The following is a 20,045-nucleotide window of genomic DNA, read 5'->3' as shown; positions in this document are numbered from 1 at the left end:
TATGATGGTAATTCAACAGATACCCCCAATTCGGCCAAAGTTCATTGACCCTAAATGACCTTTGACCTTGGCCATGTGACGTGAAACTCATGCAGGATGTTCAGTGATACTTGATTAACCTTATGTATAAGTTTCATGAACTAGGTCCGTATATTTTCTAAGTTATGATGACATTTCAAAAACTTAACCTTAGGTTAAGATTTTGATGTTGATTCCCCCAACATGGTCTAAGTTCATTGACCCTAAATGACCTTTGACCTTGGTCATGTGACATGAAACTCAGGCAGGATGTTCAGTAATACTTGATTAACCTTATGGCCAAGTTTCATGAACTAGGTCCATATACTTTCTAAGTTATGCTGTCATTTCAAAAACTTAACCTCAGGTTAAGATTTGGTGTTGACGCCGCCGTCGCCGTCGCCGCCGCCGCCGCCGTCGCCGTCGGAAAAGCGGCGCCTATAGTCTCACTCTGCTATGCAGGTGAGACAAAAAAATTAAGAAAGAGAATGAAGGCTTAAGAAAATTGGCATAAGATCTTTAATCAAACATGATAGCTTATTCAAGCATAAAATCATCCTCGCTATTATCATCATCATCACCATCACAACTACCACCATCACCATCAATATCATAACTCACTATCAGTATCATTATCACATCACCATCCTCCCCATCATCGTTATCTTTGCCATCACCATCATCATCATCATCATCATCATCACCATCACAGCTGTAACACCATCACCATCATAATCCTCGCCATCAATATCATCACCATTATCACATCACCACCCTCTTCTCGTCATCATCATCGCCATCATCATCATTATCCTCCTCCCCATCACCACCACCACCACCACTACCAACATCATCACTATCTTTTTTATCATCATCTTTATCATCACCATCATCATAAATCCTCGCCGTCATCATCACCATTATCACATCATCTTTTTAGCTATTGCTCCACGCCTTTGGAACTCCCTCACTTTTTCGCTCCGGAAAATTGACACTGAACTCTTCAAATCGTTCCTCAAAACTTACTTATTTCAGCAGTTGTGAGTAATTAGCTTAAATCATCATCATCACCATCCTCATCATCATCATCACCACCGTCATCATCACCATCGTCACCACCACCATCATCATCACCATCATCATCATTATCATCACCATCATCATCACCATCATTATCATCACCATCATCATCACCATCATTATCACCATCATCATCATCATCATCATTATCATCAGGGAGAGAGACAGACTGAGAAAAGATGTGGATTGAAAGAAATGGAAATCGGTATCAAGAAACATTAAAAAAGAATTGAGAAGAGTAAAGAGTAAAATTATACAAAAATTTAATGAGTTGTTCTCCTTAACAAAATAATAACCTTAACAATTTACGCCAATTGATATCTTGATCAATTCTATTAATTTCCTGATTAAATACTAGAAACATAGGCCCGTATTCTGAAGTTAGGTTTAACTTAGACCATGGTCTAACTCTGTGCTAAAATTATGGGAAGCCAAAAATTCAATTTTTTTGTCTATATTGTATATTTCTAATGTTTATTATTTTGTTTCCCTTTTTTCAGTAATCATTCCCAGACAATTATGAACAATTTGAGTGTCATGTGAGTTAATAAATTGGATGTGTACTGTTAGTGCTTTGTGCCCCAATTAGCTCTCCATAGTTAAACCACAACTTTAAACTAGGGTTTAATTTAAACCTGAGTTCAGAATACATGCCATTGACATGTAGTCAACTCGTCATATTCAAGTTTAGTTCAAAGTTCAACATATAATACAAACACACTGGCAAGATGATAAGATCATACAGGCACCCTTTTAATTGTAGTAGTACTATGTATAGACAATGGAAAACAACATCATATGGACATGTATATCCTTATATTCCTTGCCCTCACACCAAGTGAGATAAGGCAATTCCCAGTGATTATTTTTTCTTTTTGTTTGACGAGACAGCCCCTGAACTCCTATCCATGGGACTTTCACACTTTTACGTGATTAGAACTTGATATTTTAGTTCAAGAAAACCAGGTATTCCAGCTCAGCTGAAAAGCATCAATCGCTTGGACAGGATGTTGCAATTTTGATCCTAGACGAATCAACCTAAAGACTTAGCAAAATTGGACCTACTGTCTTTGGGGTTCTTAAAATAACCCAAACATTTTAAGAATGGGAAAGGAACGTTATACACTGCCTCCTTTTTTGCTATGGGCCTGATAAAAAAGAATACAATTTATTGTAGTAAATTTTTTTAAAGAGATATTTTCCTTTGTTACATAAATGATTCAGTTTCCCAACAATACTACCTCTTTTATTTTACAAACTCCCTTCCTAAAAAAGGTCAGATCAAAGATTAAAAATCTGAATTCAACATGACTATTCCAATTTTTATTTCTTTTCTTTTGTAATAGATAACTGATTTAAAATTATAGAAAAACACCTGTAATATTCCAACCATTTCTCTGGCAAATATGTTAATCTAATTTGTTCAAATCATTCATTATAATAATAATAATTTATAATGGTCACAACCATGACAGTCTAACGTTTATTTCACATTGTGAAAGATCTAAATATATATTTTTTTAACTTAAAAGTAACAAGTTACAAATACAAATAAAAACAATTGCTGCTTTGTCAACAATGTATATCAAGATACATAAATAAAAGATCTGCAAAAATACATCTTAGCTTAAAACTTATACAATGCACAAGATGTTATTGCATTATTATGTAAATAAGAAAATATAAATTCATCAAATTGATTGTACATAGTACTGCATTATATCCTGCACTGAGGCGAGTTGTAATTTCTTTTTAAAATATACCAGTAGGATAAGTGCTGAGGACAGATTAAAAAGGCCACGATAGTCACTCATGTCAAATGAAATATAATATAATATAGCAAATGTATACAAATATCATTCGTCATGCAAGGTTTGAAACACAAGAATAGCACCATAACAGTTGAGATTTTCATTGTGTTCAAGCACATTTCCAAATGATTCTGCAAAAAGATATCTTCAAAATGCACCTATTCCAGCATTTCATATTACTCGAGTATTTTTAAATTTTTGTCTTTAAATCCTGAATTTTGAAGTTTGAAATCATCATCATAAAATGGTTGTCTGAAGAATAGTTCACAGAATATGAAAGTACTAAGGTGTTTCCACAGAAATGAGAGATCAATATAACCCAACACCCTAGTATAAATTCATAATGATGAAATGGTATATTGCAAATCGTATACAATGAAAGAACTAGTGATATACAAACTATTATATACACACATCAAAGTATTGAATATTTACTTGCAATTATTATTTCAACCACCACCATAATGATTCATAAGTGTAATACACCTAGATGCTACATTCAGTACATTGCACATTGTAGTATACACTATTAAAACAAATAATTCAAAAGATATTCTAGATTTGCTGTATATTCATACATACATTGTTTTCTTGAAAATTAAGTGTGCTTTTTAATAAGGACATTGTATAAATTTCCTGTAAAATAATCATGACATTGATGGGTTTCCATACAGTTGACATTGATCTGATCAATCATAACTCTTTGTAAGATGGGGCCCTTTTCTTCAGAACTACCAGTACTTACTGTGAAGAGAAGAGGAATAACTTTAATACTGGTTGATGTCTAAAGGAGTAGTTTATTCCAAAAGAGTACTCAAACTTTCTTACAACCAGCATGTACATGATAGGGAACAGAATGATTATGAATGTTGATGGGGGTGGGGCGCTGATTCTGAATATGCATAAAATTTACAATGGTGAGTGAGAAGGAGAAAACAAGAAGAAGTAGGACCAAATAGACATCAATCAGTATGAAAGTCATTTCTCTTCTCTCCACATTACGTAGTTCTGGAGAAGAGGGCCCCATCTTACGATTGATCTGTTCAACCTCAACCCAATGGAAATCCATCAATGTCAAAATTTAATCTTCAGGAAATTTGCACAATGTCCTTTGTATTACAAAGAGAAGCACACCAAATTTTAAAGAAAATAATGAATGTATGAATATACAGCAAATCTAGAAAAACTTTTGAAGAAACATGCATTTAAGATGTTGACGTTGCTGGCTTTCCATAGTTGCAGTTGATTTGATCAATCGCAACTCTTTGTATGACAGCACACAGAACTTGCCTTACCCGATTAGCAGCAAGCAGGCTACATGTAGATTACCCATATATATATTTATAAAACTTTGAGCAACATATCTACCAGTTCAGCTTATGTGTACTAACTTTTGTAAAGTGAACTTCAATGTCAGTCTAAGAGCCATCCTACATTATGGGTATGGGTTTAGATAAATCACCCCTATTGGCAGTAATTTGGCACAAGAACACTTGGTAGACTAACATCATTTCATCTTGGATTTTAATATGAAAAGACAGTGAATTCTACAAATAAACCATATCAACTCCCGGATCAACTCCTTGTTCATGCCTTTGTAACAACCCGACTGGACATTTGCAACTCAATTTTGACTGGTTTGACTCAACATCAACTGCACAGACTTCAGCGTCTGCAGAACATGGCCGCACGTCTTGTATCCCTTCAAAGAAAGAGAGTCCACATTACTCCAATTCTGCGTGACCTACATTGGCTGCCTGTCAACCAGAGAATATCCTATAAACTTGGGGTCCTCGTATTTAAAGCGCTTAACGATAAATCTCCACCCTACATATCAGAGCTCTTATCTCAGCATAGACCAACACGCAGTCTCAGATCAGCAGATCAAGCATTGCTGACAGAATCTCTCAGCCACACAACTTGGGGTGACAGAGCCTTCTACATCTCTGGACCAAAGCTGTGGAATAGCCTTCCTCAATTTATCAGGAGAGCAGAGACCCAATCAACTTTTGAGTCTTACCTGAAGACTTTTCTGTTCCCCACTCCAACATTATTGCAAGAATAACTCAATTGTAGCATTACTAGGACAGTACTTGAACTGAATGATTATCCTAAGCACTGTTTAAAGACATTGAAATTTGTGAGATATTTCCTATTTTTGAGCAAGCGCCATGAGCGCCCAGCTGAGGCGGATACCGGCGCTATACAAGAACCCATCATCATCATCATCATCAACTCAATATTGAGTCCACTCAATATTCATGATGGTATTTTCTCATGCATGGACATACAATACGTCCAGAAAAAAACAAAAACATTTTCAACGATTTGAAAATTGAGCTATATTCTATTGTGTGATAAAATACATGTGAATAATATAGATTAATTTTAGCATAGGGGTAGTGCAAATTGCGCAAATAAATTGATAAAGAGTAAACTTTAATGTGATATAGAATGGCAATGAATGGATTACACAACCGTTGGAGCTTCATTCCCATCAGGTTTGGCCACTGCTCGTTTAGGTGGCATTTTCAAAAGAAGTTTCTTCTCATATCCTTCCTTCTGCTTCTTCCATTTCATCTTCCTCTTTTTACTCTCTTCATCTTCTTGATCATCAATAAGTTGATCTAAATCTCCATCTCTAAGAGTCTTTCTCATACCATGGTCGCTACGGCAGGCAAGAGAGTCCACATCAATATGATCTAAATCTCCATCCCTAGGAGTCATTCTCATATCATTCTTGCTATGGTAGTCAAGCTTACCTATATCACTATTATTAGTGGATGTAATATGAGAATCACCTATCTTCCTGCTTTGATTGGAATCAACACTCTCGTGATCATCACCGTTAGGTAGGTTACTATCGCTAGTAATTCCTGCAGTGCCAGACCCAAAGCGGTTGCTACAATCCTTACCTACATCACTCACATGGTTGCTTGATATCTCCTCAAGGTCACACCCACTGGTCCCACCACCATCCTCTACACTCTTCCAACCAATACCACTGCTAGGTTGGGTCTCCAATTGTTCTCCAGTCTCCTTCCAGACGATGCATGGACACACCCTGACTATCTCAGCAAGACGTCGATAACGCTTCAAATGCTCCTTGTTGACATCTCGGTAGAGGATCGGGATGATGCGACTTTGCTTTCTTAGAGTCTGGTCGGCTGCCAGATCAGTCTGTGAGGGGCAAAGCATACATATTTAAAGATTAGTACCTATACTTGCTGCATACACATGAAAGTATTTACATAACAAGGTTAAAAGTCACAACATGATCATAGACTTGGATCTCGTTCATTTGCATAAACCTATAAACTGTTTGACTTCATGAAATTCAAGCTGAAAGTAATCACACTGAAGATCACAAACACAGATGAAAAGTGATTGCTTTGAAAAGGACCTGACCCTTGGCTTGAATGCCATTTATATTTTGTCAATTTCTCTGAAAATATGCATTTTCAAACAGAATCATTTGGCACATATGTTAGATTTATACACAAACACTTGGGTGGTCATTTTATTGATTGTGTTTAACTTTTAGATTGCTATTGCAACTGGCATTATCTTTAACAATATCATGAAGAACATAACAATCATGCTCTCATGTTTTGGGTTAGGTAGTGCTGTAACCTGCAAGTGAATACCCGACCCGTGTAATCCAATCATTTGCAGGCGGGACCCGCTGACCCATCGGCTTTGAATCACATAATGTGGGTCTACCATGGGCACTCACTCAATCAAATGTATTCACAGTGAGTGATAACTGATATACCCACGCTATATAGGCTCACATCAGAAAAACTAAAACTGGAGTGAATTCACTTCCAAAATCGCCAATTTAATCTACTTTCTTCTGGAGTTCTGGGGGCGGGGTGGCATTGAAGTGGGTCTGCGCCATAGAGATGTATACTAGTAACGCTAGAGGGCGTACTTCGTCAAATCGCTGTGATTACGTGGAGACCGTCCGCCATTGCTCGATAGGTATTCGCAGCCTGCCATGCGCGTACAGTACCTATGGGGCATGTACACGGATGAGCACAGAACATGACAAATTGATGACATATGAGCACGAAAGCATATGGAAAAGCAAAATTGTAAATATTGCACTGGATTAAAGTTCAAATACAACAAAAATCTAGCAAAACTGAGGTCAAAAGGCCTATATAGGCCTATCTATAGCGCATAATATAACTAGGCCGATACAGCTATAATACAGGCAAACGATTTAAAGTCCCAATTGTTTTTGCTTAGGTAAAATTTCGATACATTAATATGACTTCTATTTTCTAATGATTTGGAAGAGATGAATATCAAAAATAACATTTAGGCCTAGGTCCTGATAAATAAATTTAATGTGTTTTAATATGATTTGATGTACATTAACCTAAGAAAATTCTTTAGGCCATATCACAGTGTCTGATGCATCTGAGACGCTGTATCGAAAAAAAAAACACGATTGTATTTTTATAGTTCATAGTTTCCTAATTACTATTATGCTGATTGCTGATAATTTATTTCTTCACTTTAGATAATTGTTATAATTCATTTTCCATATATATCTACACAATAGGGCCTATAATAACTCGATCCCTTTTCCCCATGTCTTACACGCTGATGTAAACCAACATCACAAAAACTCGCGAATCATAAAATGACTTTTTATTGATATTTGGAAATGATTTACGCATTGATTCAGTTAAAACTTGATGATTTAGATTTCCTTTGCTGGCAACCATCCCATCATATTTATAAATATGTATATAAAAGTATACTTTCTTACTTGTGATCAATGTATAGAAAAGTTTGTTGACAGCAAAATTTGCATATCAAATGCGCGCATGCAGTCGTACAATTTTGCAATGTACAGGAGGCCTAATGGGGGGTTGGATGTTTATGTACAGTGTTATTGCCTTGCAAACATTTTAAAAATTCGGAGAGTAAACAAATCACAATGCGCAAAACAATTTTACTTTGATTTTCTGGAAAGTATAGACTTGATTCTCCCCGGCTGAAAATATGCTGATCGGCACTGACTGGCTGAAATATTTTGTTTATCGCCGTTGTTTCTGATCCTATAATGATTGGACCAATATCATGTGAACAAATCAAGGATAGAATAATAAGGAGAGGAAGAAGGGGGAGAAGGAGAGAAGAAAAGGGGCGGGATTATGATATATAATTTGTATTATACTATAAAGAATATTATTACTACTGCAAGAGTGTATAAAACTAATATCATGAAAGACATCAATGCAAACTTATCATAATTATGAAAACGGTTGCAAAATTGTGAGTACTAAAACCAAACATAATTATAAAACAATAATATTGCAAAAGTGACAATACTTGGAATAAGATATTAAAAATCCTAATTTAATCTCAAATTTGATACCTGCCTTGAAATTGTGTTAATTAACTGTGTCTGTGTCGCTTGAATAAATGAACTTTATGGCAAATATTTGTAAGCACTGGCACCGGCCTAACATATAAACAGATAAACACGCGTTTTGAATATCCAGTTTTGTTTTTCATTTTAAAAGTATAACTGAATTTGATTTTCTAGTTTTCTTCCTTTAATGTCATTTGCTGGCCTATGGACCTGAGTTTGGTTATTCGATCAGTTTTTTTTTAATAAGATTTCCATGGATGAACAAAATTATTATATTATGTTACGGCGTCGCGGAATGATTTTGAAAGTGATGGGGTGTATAAAATCACAATCATTTATTATGTGTAATGTTCATTTTCATTTCAGGGAGGGGTCCGGTCGCGCCCCCTGTATTTTATTTTGATCAGTATGTTAAAGCGAATTTGCTTAGGTGTGTTTGTTATTTTAATTGCACACATGGCCCCTAAAAAGCGAATTAAAACAAATCTAACTTAAAGTGAAGGGAATTAAAACTGTCATTTTTGAAAAGTTTGAACAAATTAGGCTATATTCTCGACATTTTAAATCAATATTTTATTTTCGGGCCATATAGGCCTGCAGATTTTGGGGAATTTATTATGTTCCTATAAGAACAAAATCAGCACGTTCACCAAATAACACAAATTTCAACATTGATGGTGTAACGGGAGGCTCACCAAGAACAATAATGAGATGCCCTTTAATAGCGCATGTAGATCAAAACACTAACTTATACAGAATTATTGTACAACTTAATATATAAAAATGATAGGCCTATATTTCATACAAATTAAAGCAAGTTACATATCATGTAGGCCTATATAGAAATTACAAAATTATATCCAACATAAACATAGAATCAAAGGACGTGGGAAGGATGGAAGGAGGACGATGCAGTTAAAGGTAGGGAAATCCAGAGAAGGGCTAATTCACTGCAGTCTTTTGAATTAATTGTCAATCTTTCTATTAATGTCCGCTGTATGTTTTTATTTTTATATGATTGTTTATATGATAGTATATCAACATTGTTATCTATTACAGGCCTAGGTAAATGCAAATTATTTAGAATTTCATCCCGAGAAATCAGGTTTTTAAAATGCCAAATTAATAGCATAATCCCCATGTAATCACTCTAATAGTGTATTGAGATGCAATTTGTCATTCATATTTTCGATTTTTATGAGGTTGTGTTCTTTTCTTCAAGATAAAGGCCGGAGACGGCACCCCTTTTCACAGCGTTACAACGCACGAGCTATGGGTACATCCGGGTACTTTTGCGAATCTATACCTATCGAGCAATGGCCGCCACGCTCCACACAATCACAGACGTTAAGTACGCGCGCCTATGGCGACTCCGCACTCTAGCGTAGTTAGTATACATCTCTATGGTCTGCGCCCATCTCAAAAGCATTGCGCAAAAACTCTCGGAGTCAATTTAAGAATCACCGATTGCAACAGTGATCATTGCTATTTACGTGTTATACGCTAGTAGATCTACTAGGGTCCCAGGGTTGGAGAATGAATTCGACTTGGCCCACAACCCATGATAGGGGGCATACCGGCAGGTTAATTCGTAACACTATGGTTAGGGTCTGTGCTCGTGCCTGTATTATATGCAGTCCTTGTGTAAACCCAAGGTGATGAGGCAATATGTCCACTCAACTTTGGACCATTCATTATAACTTGAAGCATACAATGTGTGTTAACGAGCATGATTATCGTATTTGTCTAATAAGGTATGAGCAATTTTGCTGATCTTTTTTTGCAACTTACAGAGCCCCTGAGGTGATAGGACATGTTTTTATTTTCCAAACTCAATCCCATGATTTACTCGCCTGTTCCCCTGATGTTCTTGTTCTAATGATATATCACTGGTTACCTTGTCTTCAAACTTGCCATGAGTAAGCATATGAACAAGTAGTAAGTCAAGGGTACAAGTAAATTGAGTAAGTCAAGAGAGTAAGTTAGTAAGTCAAGGGAACAAGTTGTAAGTCGATGGAATAAAATACAAAAAAGCAGCACATGAAATGTAACCTTAGTGTCTCTGTAGCATCTTATCTGAACAAGGAATAATAAGTGTTACTGACTTACCAGGACCTCGCTGTGTGAAGACATTGGGTAATCAGGAGAAATGATAAGAATACATCGTCTACTTCGTTTCATATTAACAATCTCCTCAGCAATCAGTGCTACAAAGAGATACAACAATAAATGTTCATCTGCATACCAAGTTCTACTACTTTTCATAATAATAAAGCACTTCACATTATGATCATAATGTCCCTATGTTTTACCGAAGGACTTGGATATTATTACCCTGGCTTTGGCCCTGCGGCCTTTTACTGTGTGGAAGCATTTCAAGGAATAAATTCAGGACAAAGTGGATCAATTTCTTGCTGGAATAAATAACCCCTGCCATGGCTGGAATTCAAACACTCGACCCACTGTTTCAAAGTGGGACACAACAATAAATTCATAAAAAAACCCAGATATCTTTCCGTAAGAAATTTCCAAAACCAATATCCCAATTAGCATCATTCCATATTATTTGAAAGCTAATTTATATGCAATGGGCTTATTTATTTCTTGGACTTATGTAATTTTGATTATTTGTTCATCGTTTTATTTTTTTGAAACATTTCTCCTTTCTGTTGTCAGGCAGCGATCTTAAGTTTTAATAATCTTGACTCTTAAATATATTAGTGTTTGCTTACCTTCTCCAGGTATTGCATGCATATCTCTCATCCAAACTTTATATCCTTTTTCAAGAAGTTGAGCCAATGCAATAGCAAATCTTGTATCCTCAAGAGAGTCACTGAAGCTGATGAATGCATCGTATTCCATCCCATCTACATAAAATCAACATAAATATAATCATTGGTATTCATTAGCTGACATTCCCTCTTAACTTGCCCATCACCTATTATATTCTTGACATTCAAACAAAATGTGGACAATACTGCCTACAATAACAGTTGGCATCCCTAGAATGATTTTCAATACAGATCAATTTGCTTTGGGTGCTGTTTTTCATGGTAATTTTTTATGGGAGAAGATAATTTATTTACTGTTATAGTAATGCACTGGATCAGTGTATAACTGTTCTTTAGAATCCCAAAGTCATTCCCAACTTATGGCCACCAAAAGTTAGAGTGCTCTGAAGTTTATCTATAGCTGGGAATAGGTGATAGTTCTTACCATGTTCTTCTATCTTGCCAAAGCGATTCTTCCAATAGAGCTGTAGAGTCAGGTGGTGGCGATGACACATTACTGTTACTATGGTAACCAACAAGAAGGTGACAGTCAATGATACCACAATTCCAACGGTGATCTCGATTATAACATAAGGTGCTAGCAGTAGGAAGAAATTTCAAAAAAGAGGTTTACTTATCGATACTATGCATATCAATGTTTTTATGAAATGCAATACAGCTGACTCCCGGGGGGGGGGGGGGGGGGGGGGGGGGGTCACTCTCCACATGGACTGCTACCCACCCGTGTCCGACAACCTCAGAAATGCACCATAAACGGCGTAACTACATTAAATAAATTTGCAACCCTAAACGGCGTAACCCATGAGAAAAGCCACCCTAAGTGGCGTGAACAGGGAAATCCCCTAATATGATTCCCTAAGTGGCGTAAACATAAAAATCGATTAATGTTTTGGGTGTGTGGGTAATGCGTGCTGCCTAGTATAGAGCTAGGTGTAAGAGACTATCTAGAACTGTACGGGGGTAACTCTCATCATAGGTCCATTCTCTAAGTGCTGTGCAGGCCGCGCCGGCGTGTGGGAGGATTATTTTGTATCCCTTAAAATCGCCTTTCATGGTGTTTATGTCTGCTCCCGGGTCTCCTCAAATTTGCCCAAATTTGCACCCCTAAATGGCGTAATTTTCATAACCAGATTAGCAACCCTAAATGGCGTGAAGAGAGAAAGAAAAGGCTACCCTTATCGGCGATTTACAAGCGAATGGTGCTGAAATGCAACCCTTTTTGCCAAAGACGACGACGCCGCCCGAGTGCCTGAAACGGGACCCTTTTTGACGCTTTTTCTGGACGCGGGTGCGTAGCAGGCCATGTGGAGAGTGACCCCCCCGAGAGCTGACTAACGGAAATATGATAAAAGAATAATGAAAACCACTGTTATATCCTTCCCAAGGAAGGTGCTGTCCAAATATTTAACTGGCCAAGACCTAAAAACTTGTACACAAATTTTATATTCAGTTAGTCAGGATATCTCGCGATTTTCACTTATTGGATTAAACTTACTTGGTAATGGACATGGATTAAAAATTTCAAACATTGTACAACTGACCATTTGAAATTTCCCCTAACATTATGTCCACTGACCAATGGAAAACATGATAACTATCAAGATACAATGAAGATGTGACTGGCTCTATCAATATACATGTATGATTACATCTCAAGATAGAATGGCCTTAATGTAACAAATATTTAATGAAAAAGCACAAAATACCTCTTGATACAGTGATATCAATCCTTCCCTCCTTTGACTCTCCATCAAGGGTGTAATTAGCGATGATGACATACCTACCAAACTCATTTGGTGTAACATCTCTGATAATCAACTTTCTTCCTACAGCAGCAGGTAAGTTGCTATGGATATGAAATGAAATATAGACATTGATTATACTATGATAATACTAATAATTCACAGTGAGCTATGATATCGAGTGAGAGTATTTAAAAACAAAACAAACTTTTCATAACTACATGTATCAGTGTTCAAGGTGTAATTTCCTTCAGCAAGAAATTGGTTCACAATGTACTGCATTTAAGTTAACCCAGGTAAGGTAAATGGTTACTGGCAGAAAGTAATTCCTCAAAAAGCTGTGAGCAACAGAATTGGTGGCCTGGCTAAGCCGGGGTAATAAAGTTGCACTTTACAATACCCTACATTATCATCATTTAGAATAAGTTCAACAATGCTACCATAACCACAATAAGAATATTTTTCATTTTAGTTATACCCCACTGCTTTATCTCAGATTCATATGTATCTAAGATGAGGTATCCTATTACCTCCTTTTCAAAACCCTCATTTAAAGGTTTATCATTGCCTGCAACTTCACATCTGAGCTGGGTGAGGGTGGATTGGGGGCTTCTAATTACTTTACATAATAGCATAAACAAACTCTGACTCTATAAATTGGGATTCCTCTGGAAGAAGTGTGTCTATTGTTACGGCGCATTATGGGCCCAAAACGTTCGCAAAACCATCAGAATTAAGTTTCTTACTATGTTTTCAAGCAATCTCTGGTGTGAATGTTTGCTGATTCCCAATACCGGCTTTCTTCCTCATCTTCTTCACCAATCAACTGATTAATAGGAACCAAATCCTCATCTTCATCAAGTTTGTACCATCTCACATCAGTCTGTTGAGCTCTGACCTCAGCACAGAACTCACAGAAGATGAAGATATCTTGACCACGTTCGACTCCAACATCACTGCAGTTATCATGGTCAATTGTATATGGATCGTCAGTGAAGTCTTCATCTGTTAACAAAAAAAAGTGTTTTGCTTGAATCAGTGCTCCTAAATTTCATCTTTATGTTTTAAGAAGTTAAGAAATAAGTTTAAAATAATAATAATTTATAACATTTATAGTATCATGGTTACATAGTAGCCATAGTAACCTTATACCCACAGCACTATATTGTTCATTTGGTCTTAAACTAAGCAAGCATATCATTCAGTATCATGAAATTCCTGGAAAAATTGAAATTTTGGGGATCATTTCATTAAAAACATTCAGTGATTTGCACCGACTATTATTTTTAGCGACTGAAATCCTTGCATATTGGCTAAGAACAAATAAATCAACAGCGGCAATACCAAACTTAAAATCATCCATTGTGCTACTCTTAGCACTTACCTTCTACATTTAAAGTGAATGTCCTCTGTATGGTCTGTCTACCATTTGACACAAGACATGTGTAGTTACCAATAGCATCCTTTTGAGTGTCAGTAATCTCTACAGTTTGGTTACAGTCTTTTAGATGAACAGAACATAAGGTGCTATCCGGCTCAAATCCAAATGGAAACTCAAACCTAGTAAAAAAAAAATAGAATTGACGAAAGATGAGTGTAATTCGGGTAATTCAGGATATTTTATTAGGCTTACAATGTTAAAGATCTATATGATGTATGATAACACTTGTTGCAAACTTAATATGCAAATTTAATGCATTAATTACATTCACTTCAGAGTGAGATAAGAAAGTGGCCGATAATCAGGTATACCACTAACATTTGATAAAAAATCTGAAAAATCATCTAGAATGACCCCTGTCCTACATGAAAGATGTGTTTTATAAATATGGCCGAAAATATGTTTAAAAAATCTGAATTCAGACTTTAGTCTGAAAAAAAGGCATCCCAAATAATGAATGCACACGATTGCCAGATGTCATTAAATTTAGGCTTTTCTTTAAAGGTTTTTTGAATTAATGAGCCAATGTTTCAATAAACATAAACAGTTTACTCATTAATTCTAAATATGGGCCCTATTAACATTGTAACCTTAGGAACAAGTGTGTAAATTTAGTACCTGCGATAAAAAAGGTGCATTTATCATTAGACCTTTTCTCAAACTTATTTGCAGAATTCAGAATTATAGCATGAAAAACTGCATAAATCATATTGTAAACCACAGATTCAAGACAATAAAATATTGTGAATTCTACCAGCCATGGAGAAATTTGATGTCTCAACAACATTTTCATGGTAGGGGGGTGGAGGAGATAAGAAAAATTTCCAAAAGTATATGAAGTATTTCAAGTAGGAATATGAGACCCACAAACTTTTTTTCACAGAAAAAAAAAAATCTGTTCCAGCAAATGGCACTTCAGCTTACTGTATTATGTACATGCTTGTCAAGCTTTAAACTTGATTGATCACAATTTATACGGGGATATTTGCTTTATTTTTTTCCCTTTTTAACAAAATTCATCTTTTCATTATCATAGCATAGGGGGTAGAAATTTCTCTAGTGGGTGCATCTTGGTCTAGTGATCTGAGTCTTGTCTTTCAAAAGAGGGTTGTTGACCTGTGAATTCCAGCCGTGATGTGTTGACCACTAAACAGTATCAATTCATCCACACTGTGCTGCACTTGACCCAGGTGAAGGGAATGTGGACCCAAAACTCAGTGCATTGGATGCACTGAGCACTACTGATAAAGAAGTAGCTCAAGCTAAAGCAAGGGTAATAATTGTTGCATTTCATGTATCCGCTGGCAAAAGCACCATATAAATCTTATTGTTATCATCATTCATTTTTTCTATTCACAAAGTAATAAATACCTATCATCCTTGAGCCATGTTATGTTGGTGAAGCCCTCAGCTTTACAAGACAATGAAGGACTCAAGTATTTTCCTCTCACAACGCTGATGTGAGGCTGAGGAGTTGGATCCAAGAACATCAAAGAACTTCCTGAGTGATAAAGGAAAATGATGGTGATTGGATAAATGTAACAATATTCATGCAATCTATGAATCATGTATAATCATCATTATCATTTGTTTTCTAACATCACCTGTGCCTGAGATAGGGTACTATTGAACTGAACCAATATGACCTGTAGGGCTCTTCTCCAAATATACCAGATTAGGGGTGTACAGGTGGACCAATACATGATCAGGGAGCAAGACAACCTAATGGTGATGTCATTTTCTTCTCAACTGAATGACAGGCCAGGAGGGGGAGGGTCGAGGTGGTGTCCAAGATTTTCCACTCATTGTTATGGTTGGTCCCATGAATTACATACCCTTTTCGTGTTGAAGGATATCGTGATTTAATCTTTTTTATTTTTGGGAATTTTGACACTCTTCCAAATTCTTCTCTGCCCCCCACCCTTTAACTAAGTTTGTTTTTTTCTCTCTCACGGATTACCGTCTACTCTTCAATGGAAGTGACCCCCCCCCCCCCCCCGACAAGAGCCAATATAACGTAGAGTAACGGGACTCAGATCTCTTGTTTTGAGGTTCTCCTTTTTTTCCTTTTCACTTTTTAAAAACTCAAAGGGAGGAAAGCCATTCCCCCACCCCCATAACACCATATCTGGTCTCAGTTGAAATGCAACATGATGTAGCTTCATTGGAACAACCGAGAATAGAGTGACATCACAAGATCAGCCAAATAATACCTACCGTTAAGATTATCGCGACATGGTACTATCTTGCCCTCTAAACAAATATCTTGAAGTTCTCCACTGATTATAGGACTATAAAGGAGTAGAAGTGAACAGATGAGGAATGAAATACACAGCAAGCCATGGTCCTTCATCATCTCACCGGTTACTAACATCTTCTGGAAGGTCATCTAGAAGGGAAAAGGCATCAAAGAAAAAACTTGCATTCTTGTCAAACATTTTTCACAAATTTTTTTTTCTGCATTTAAAAAAAATCTATATCATCATGGAGAACTTCCCTTTATAAAGTCTGGGATATTATAGAATCAAATGTCAAATCTAATTGAAAAAAGGGAAATTTAGAAGGATTTTCTTTAAGGGGAAGTAAACCCTGCCGCTAACTAAAAGTTTATTGTAAAAAAGGTTGACAAAAAAAAGAAGAAAGATATTGGTGAAGGTTTGAGGAAATTCCATCAAAGAATTAATAGTTACATTATATATTTGTTGTTCATTTGTGATGTCATATGCGAGCAGCTTCCCCACTATATATCATGTAGAAAAAAAAGGTCATTTTTAAAAACACAAGGCAAAAGCGATTTTGTGTCTCGCCCACTTATGAAAATAACCAGAAATATCGTGATTTGCGAGGGCACGCAACATAATTGTATCGAAACTTCATTGTGAAATGACTGGGATAGAATAACACTTGTCATAAGAGCCTTGAACATAAACTTTAATATTGACCTGAAAATGACCTTTGACCGTACCATGTGACCTCCGACTGTAGCATAACATGCAGGTCCCCCAAATCCATCTACTATCCAAGTTTGGTTGAAAAGTGACTTACGGTTGCGGAGTTAGGTGTCATAAGAGAGTCTTGCATGTAAACTTTAATGTTGACCTGAAAATGACCTTTGACCTTACCATGTGGCCTCCGACTGTAGCATAACATGCAGGTCCCCAAAGTCCATCTACCATCCAAGTTTGGTTGAAAAGTGACTTATGGTTGCGGAGTTAGGTGTCATAAGAGTCTTGCATGTAAACTTTAATGTTGACCTGAAAATGACCTTTGACCTTACCATGTGACCTCCGACTGCAGCATAACATGCAGGTCCCCCAAGTCCATCTACCATTCAAGTTTGGTTGAAAAGTGACTTACGGTTGTGGAGTTATGTGTCATAAGGTTTGTGACGGACGGACGACATTTGGACATTTGGTCTCGCCTTCACCTCTGGTGGGTGAGACAAAAAATGAAAATTATTTATAATGTACCTTCAGTGTATTGACAAATAATTTCACACCAGCTCCTGAAGAAACACATTTTTAGTTATCATGAACCATCCAAAAATTGAAATTTATCCATTATAAGGGATATCAATCATAAACTTCAAATTTCAAAAGCTTTCTTAATCTTTTATGGATTTTCCTCAAACCTTTACCAATATTTTTAAATTAAATTTTTTGGTATTTTACCATATAACTTTTCATCGGGGTGTACTTCCCTATCAAACTTATACAAAGTCAGGAATATACCATATTTGGACTTACATCAGTACACCACATTGTGAAAACCAGAGAACTAAAACCTGGTCAAATTACATTAATCACGATTCATTCATTCACATCGAGTTTAAAAACAATTAAGTCATATCTATTCAAATCAATATGATTTAAGCATTTGAAAAATTATGATTAAAATAAATGGTATAATAATTGATCAATTCAAGAAGATAATGTACACCTTAAAATTTAGAGATGATAAATAATGAGTGCCAGAGAGGAACTAAATGAGAGATACTGAAGGGGATTTATAAGGTGGGGATACAGTGGGAAAATTGGAGTGAATAGACAGGAAGATGCTAGCAAGAGATTTTTTTTCTTTTCCTCATCAGAGGTACCTGCATAAAATAACAATATAATCACATGTACAAAAAAATAATCAACCGGTGTAAAAAAAAGAGAGAGATAGGAAAGAATGCGGTGAAGAACAGAGAGAAAAGAACATTAATGAATTTCATTTTTTAAATAAGATTTATTGCTACATATATTACTGTATGATTAGTCACCGGTCCATTCATTCTCATTTACTAACTACGCACATCCATTACAATATACACGGCGATTTAGCTCCTTTGCAATTCAAGCTAATGTTTCAAAGAATCGTGGTATTCCTAATCGATAAGTGTGCATACGAATCGCATGTGCTGGTCACCCAAGGGTTCATTACATGCCGCCGCGCACAGAAAATTCAAGCCATAGAAGTCGTGTGTTGTGGACCCAAGAAGTGAGATCCCAGCACGCGCGACCCACTAGTTAGAAATCCACTGCCAAACGCGGTTCGTGGTGCGAGGTTAGTATACTAATAGTAATACTAACCTCGCAATATGTGTGAGTGGTGCTGGTAGGCCAGCTGTACGACTTAATTTCAGAGAACATGATTGATATTACTGACGTGAAAAAGAGAGATAGGAAAGAATGAGGTGAAGAACAGAGAGAAAAGAACATTGTCATTAATGAATTTCATTTTTTAAATAAGATTTATTGCTACATATATTACTGTATGATTATCATTAGTCACCGGTCCATTCATTCTCATTTACTAACTACGCACATCCATTACAATATACACGGCGATTTAGCTCCTTTGCAATTCAAGCTAATGTTTCAAAGAATCGTGGTATTCCTGATCGATAAGTGTGCATACGAATCGCATGTGCTGGTAGGCCAGCTGTACGACTTAATTTCAGATAACATGATTGATATTACTGACGTGAAAAAGATGTCATTTAATTTCAAGATCTAGTTATATTTCTTTTAAAAGATGAAAACATACTCACCAAATTCTGACAGTTACCTTAAAATCATTATAAAGTTACAAGTTTAGTACGTACACTCGTTGAAACTCAAGTTAACTCTCCCCACTGTTGTTCTCCGTCGTGTCGATGTCGCGGTCATCGGATGCGGAGTCTTTCAGGGTTTTCCCCTTGTTAGCGTATTGCGTCATCTGGGTCCCGTAACACAAAGCTTAGCAATGATCATTTTTCAACGATTGATTCCATAGACTACAATGAACAATCAATCGTAAAAATCAAGCGTACGATTGATCGCTAAGCTTTGTGTTACGGAACACTGAGCAGCAGCTGCTGATGATGTTACGTACCATATCCAGGGGGGGGGGGGCTGGAAGTTTTTCACAAAAAAATTGACTTGCTATATGAGCACAAAAAAGACTAACCATTCGAGTAAAAAAAAAACTTGGTCCACTGACAAATCATCAGAAGGGGGGGGGGGGGCTTGTCTCAATGGACAAAAAAACTTGAAATACTTAAGAACTTTTTTTTTTCATCAACCCAAACTTCCAGCCTCCCCCTGGGTATATATGGTGAGGCCCTTATGTTACCATGACATGATTCCATGTCCCTGGGAAGCCATTGGGTGTTGTTTGCATTATTCTCCATAGGCAATCACCAAAGGTATGGAAGATGTGTAAAAATTGAAAATGTAATCAATATGACCTTCATTTTGTAGTGAAACCCCTTTTTTCATTTATTTATTTATTAGCGCGCTTTTC

The 20,045-nt window shown here is 36.4% G+C and overlaps 1 protein-coding gene across 3 annotated transcripts; it reads right to left on the bottom strand.

Annotated features, from left to right (window-relative positions):
- Nucleotides 1–1,344: 1,344 nt before the first annotated feature.
- Nucleotides 1,345–19,455, bottom strand: LOC129278557 (interleukin-18 receptor accessory protein-like). 3 transcript variants are annotated; one of them, XM_064111281.1, is made up of 10 exons: nucleotides 19,366–19,455; nucleotides 16,494–16,665; nucleotides 15,648–15,777; nucleotides 14,220–14,395; nucleotides 13,582–13,840; nucleotides 12,800–12,939; nucleotides 11,518–11,670; nucleotides 11,034–11,168; nucleotides 10,411–10,508; nucleotides 1,345–6,089 (listed from the first exon to the last, which is right to left on the bottom strand). In XM_064111281.1, exons 2-10 carry the CDS (start codon nucleotides 16,663–16,665, stop codon nucleotides 5,379–5,381), a joined length of 1,974 nt encoding a protein of 657 aa, XP_063967351.1. In that variant the 5' UTR covers nucleotides 19,366–19,455; the 3' UTR covers nucleotides 1,345–5,378. The 3 variants fall into 3 exon arrangements, with proteins under 3 accessions (XP_063967351.1, XP_054770678.2, XP_063967350.1); XM_054914703.2 differs by having other exon boundaries at nucleotides 19,312–19,442; XM_064111280.1 differs by having other exon boundaries at nucleotides 19,329–19,416.
- Nucleotides 19,456–20,045: the final 590 nt, after the last annotated feature.

This window comes from Lytechinus pictus, chromosome 16, assembly GCF_037042905.1.
Source record: "Lytechinus pictus isolate F3 Inbred chromosome 16, Lp3.0, whole genome shotgun sequence".
Lineage (NCBI taxonomy): Eukaryota > Metazoa > Echinodermata > Echinoidea > Temnopleuroida > Toxopneustidae > Lytechinus > Lytechinus pictus.
The sequence above is the reverse complement of the archived record's forward strand: the minus strand, read 5'-3'. Positions and strand labels throughout refer to the sequence as shown.

Excerpts from the sequence above, each read along its gene's own strand:
- LOC129278557 (XM_064111281.1), bottom strand. The coding sequence starts at position 16,665 with ATGACCTTCCAGAAGATGTTAGTAACCGGTGAGATGATGAAGGACCAT. Across the intron at positions 14,396-15,647 it reads ACATGGCTCAAGGATGATAG|GTTTGAGTTTCCATTTGGAT; the intron begins GTATTTATTACT and ends TTTTTTTACTAG. Across the intron at positions 6,090-10,410 it reads CTTCACACAGCGAGGTCCTG|ACTGATCTGGCAGCCGACCA; the intron begins GTAAGTCAGTAA and ends TGCCCCTCACAG.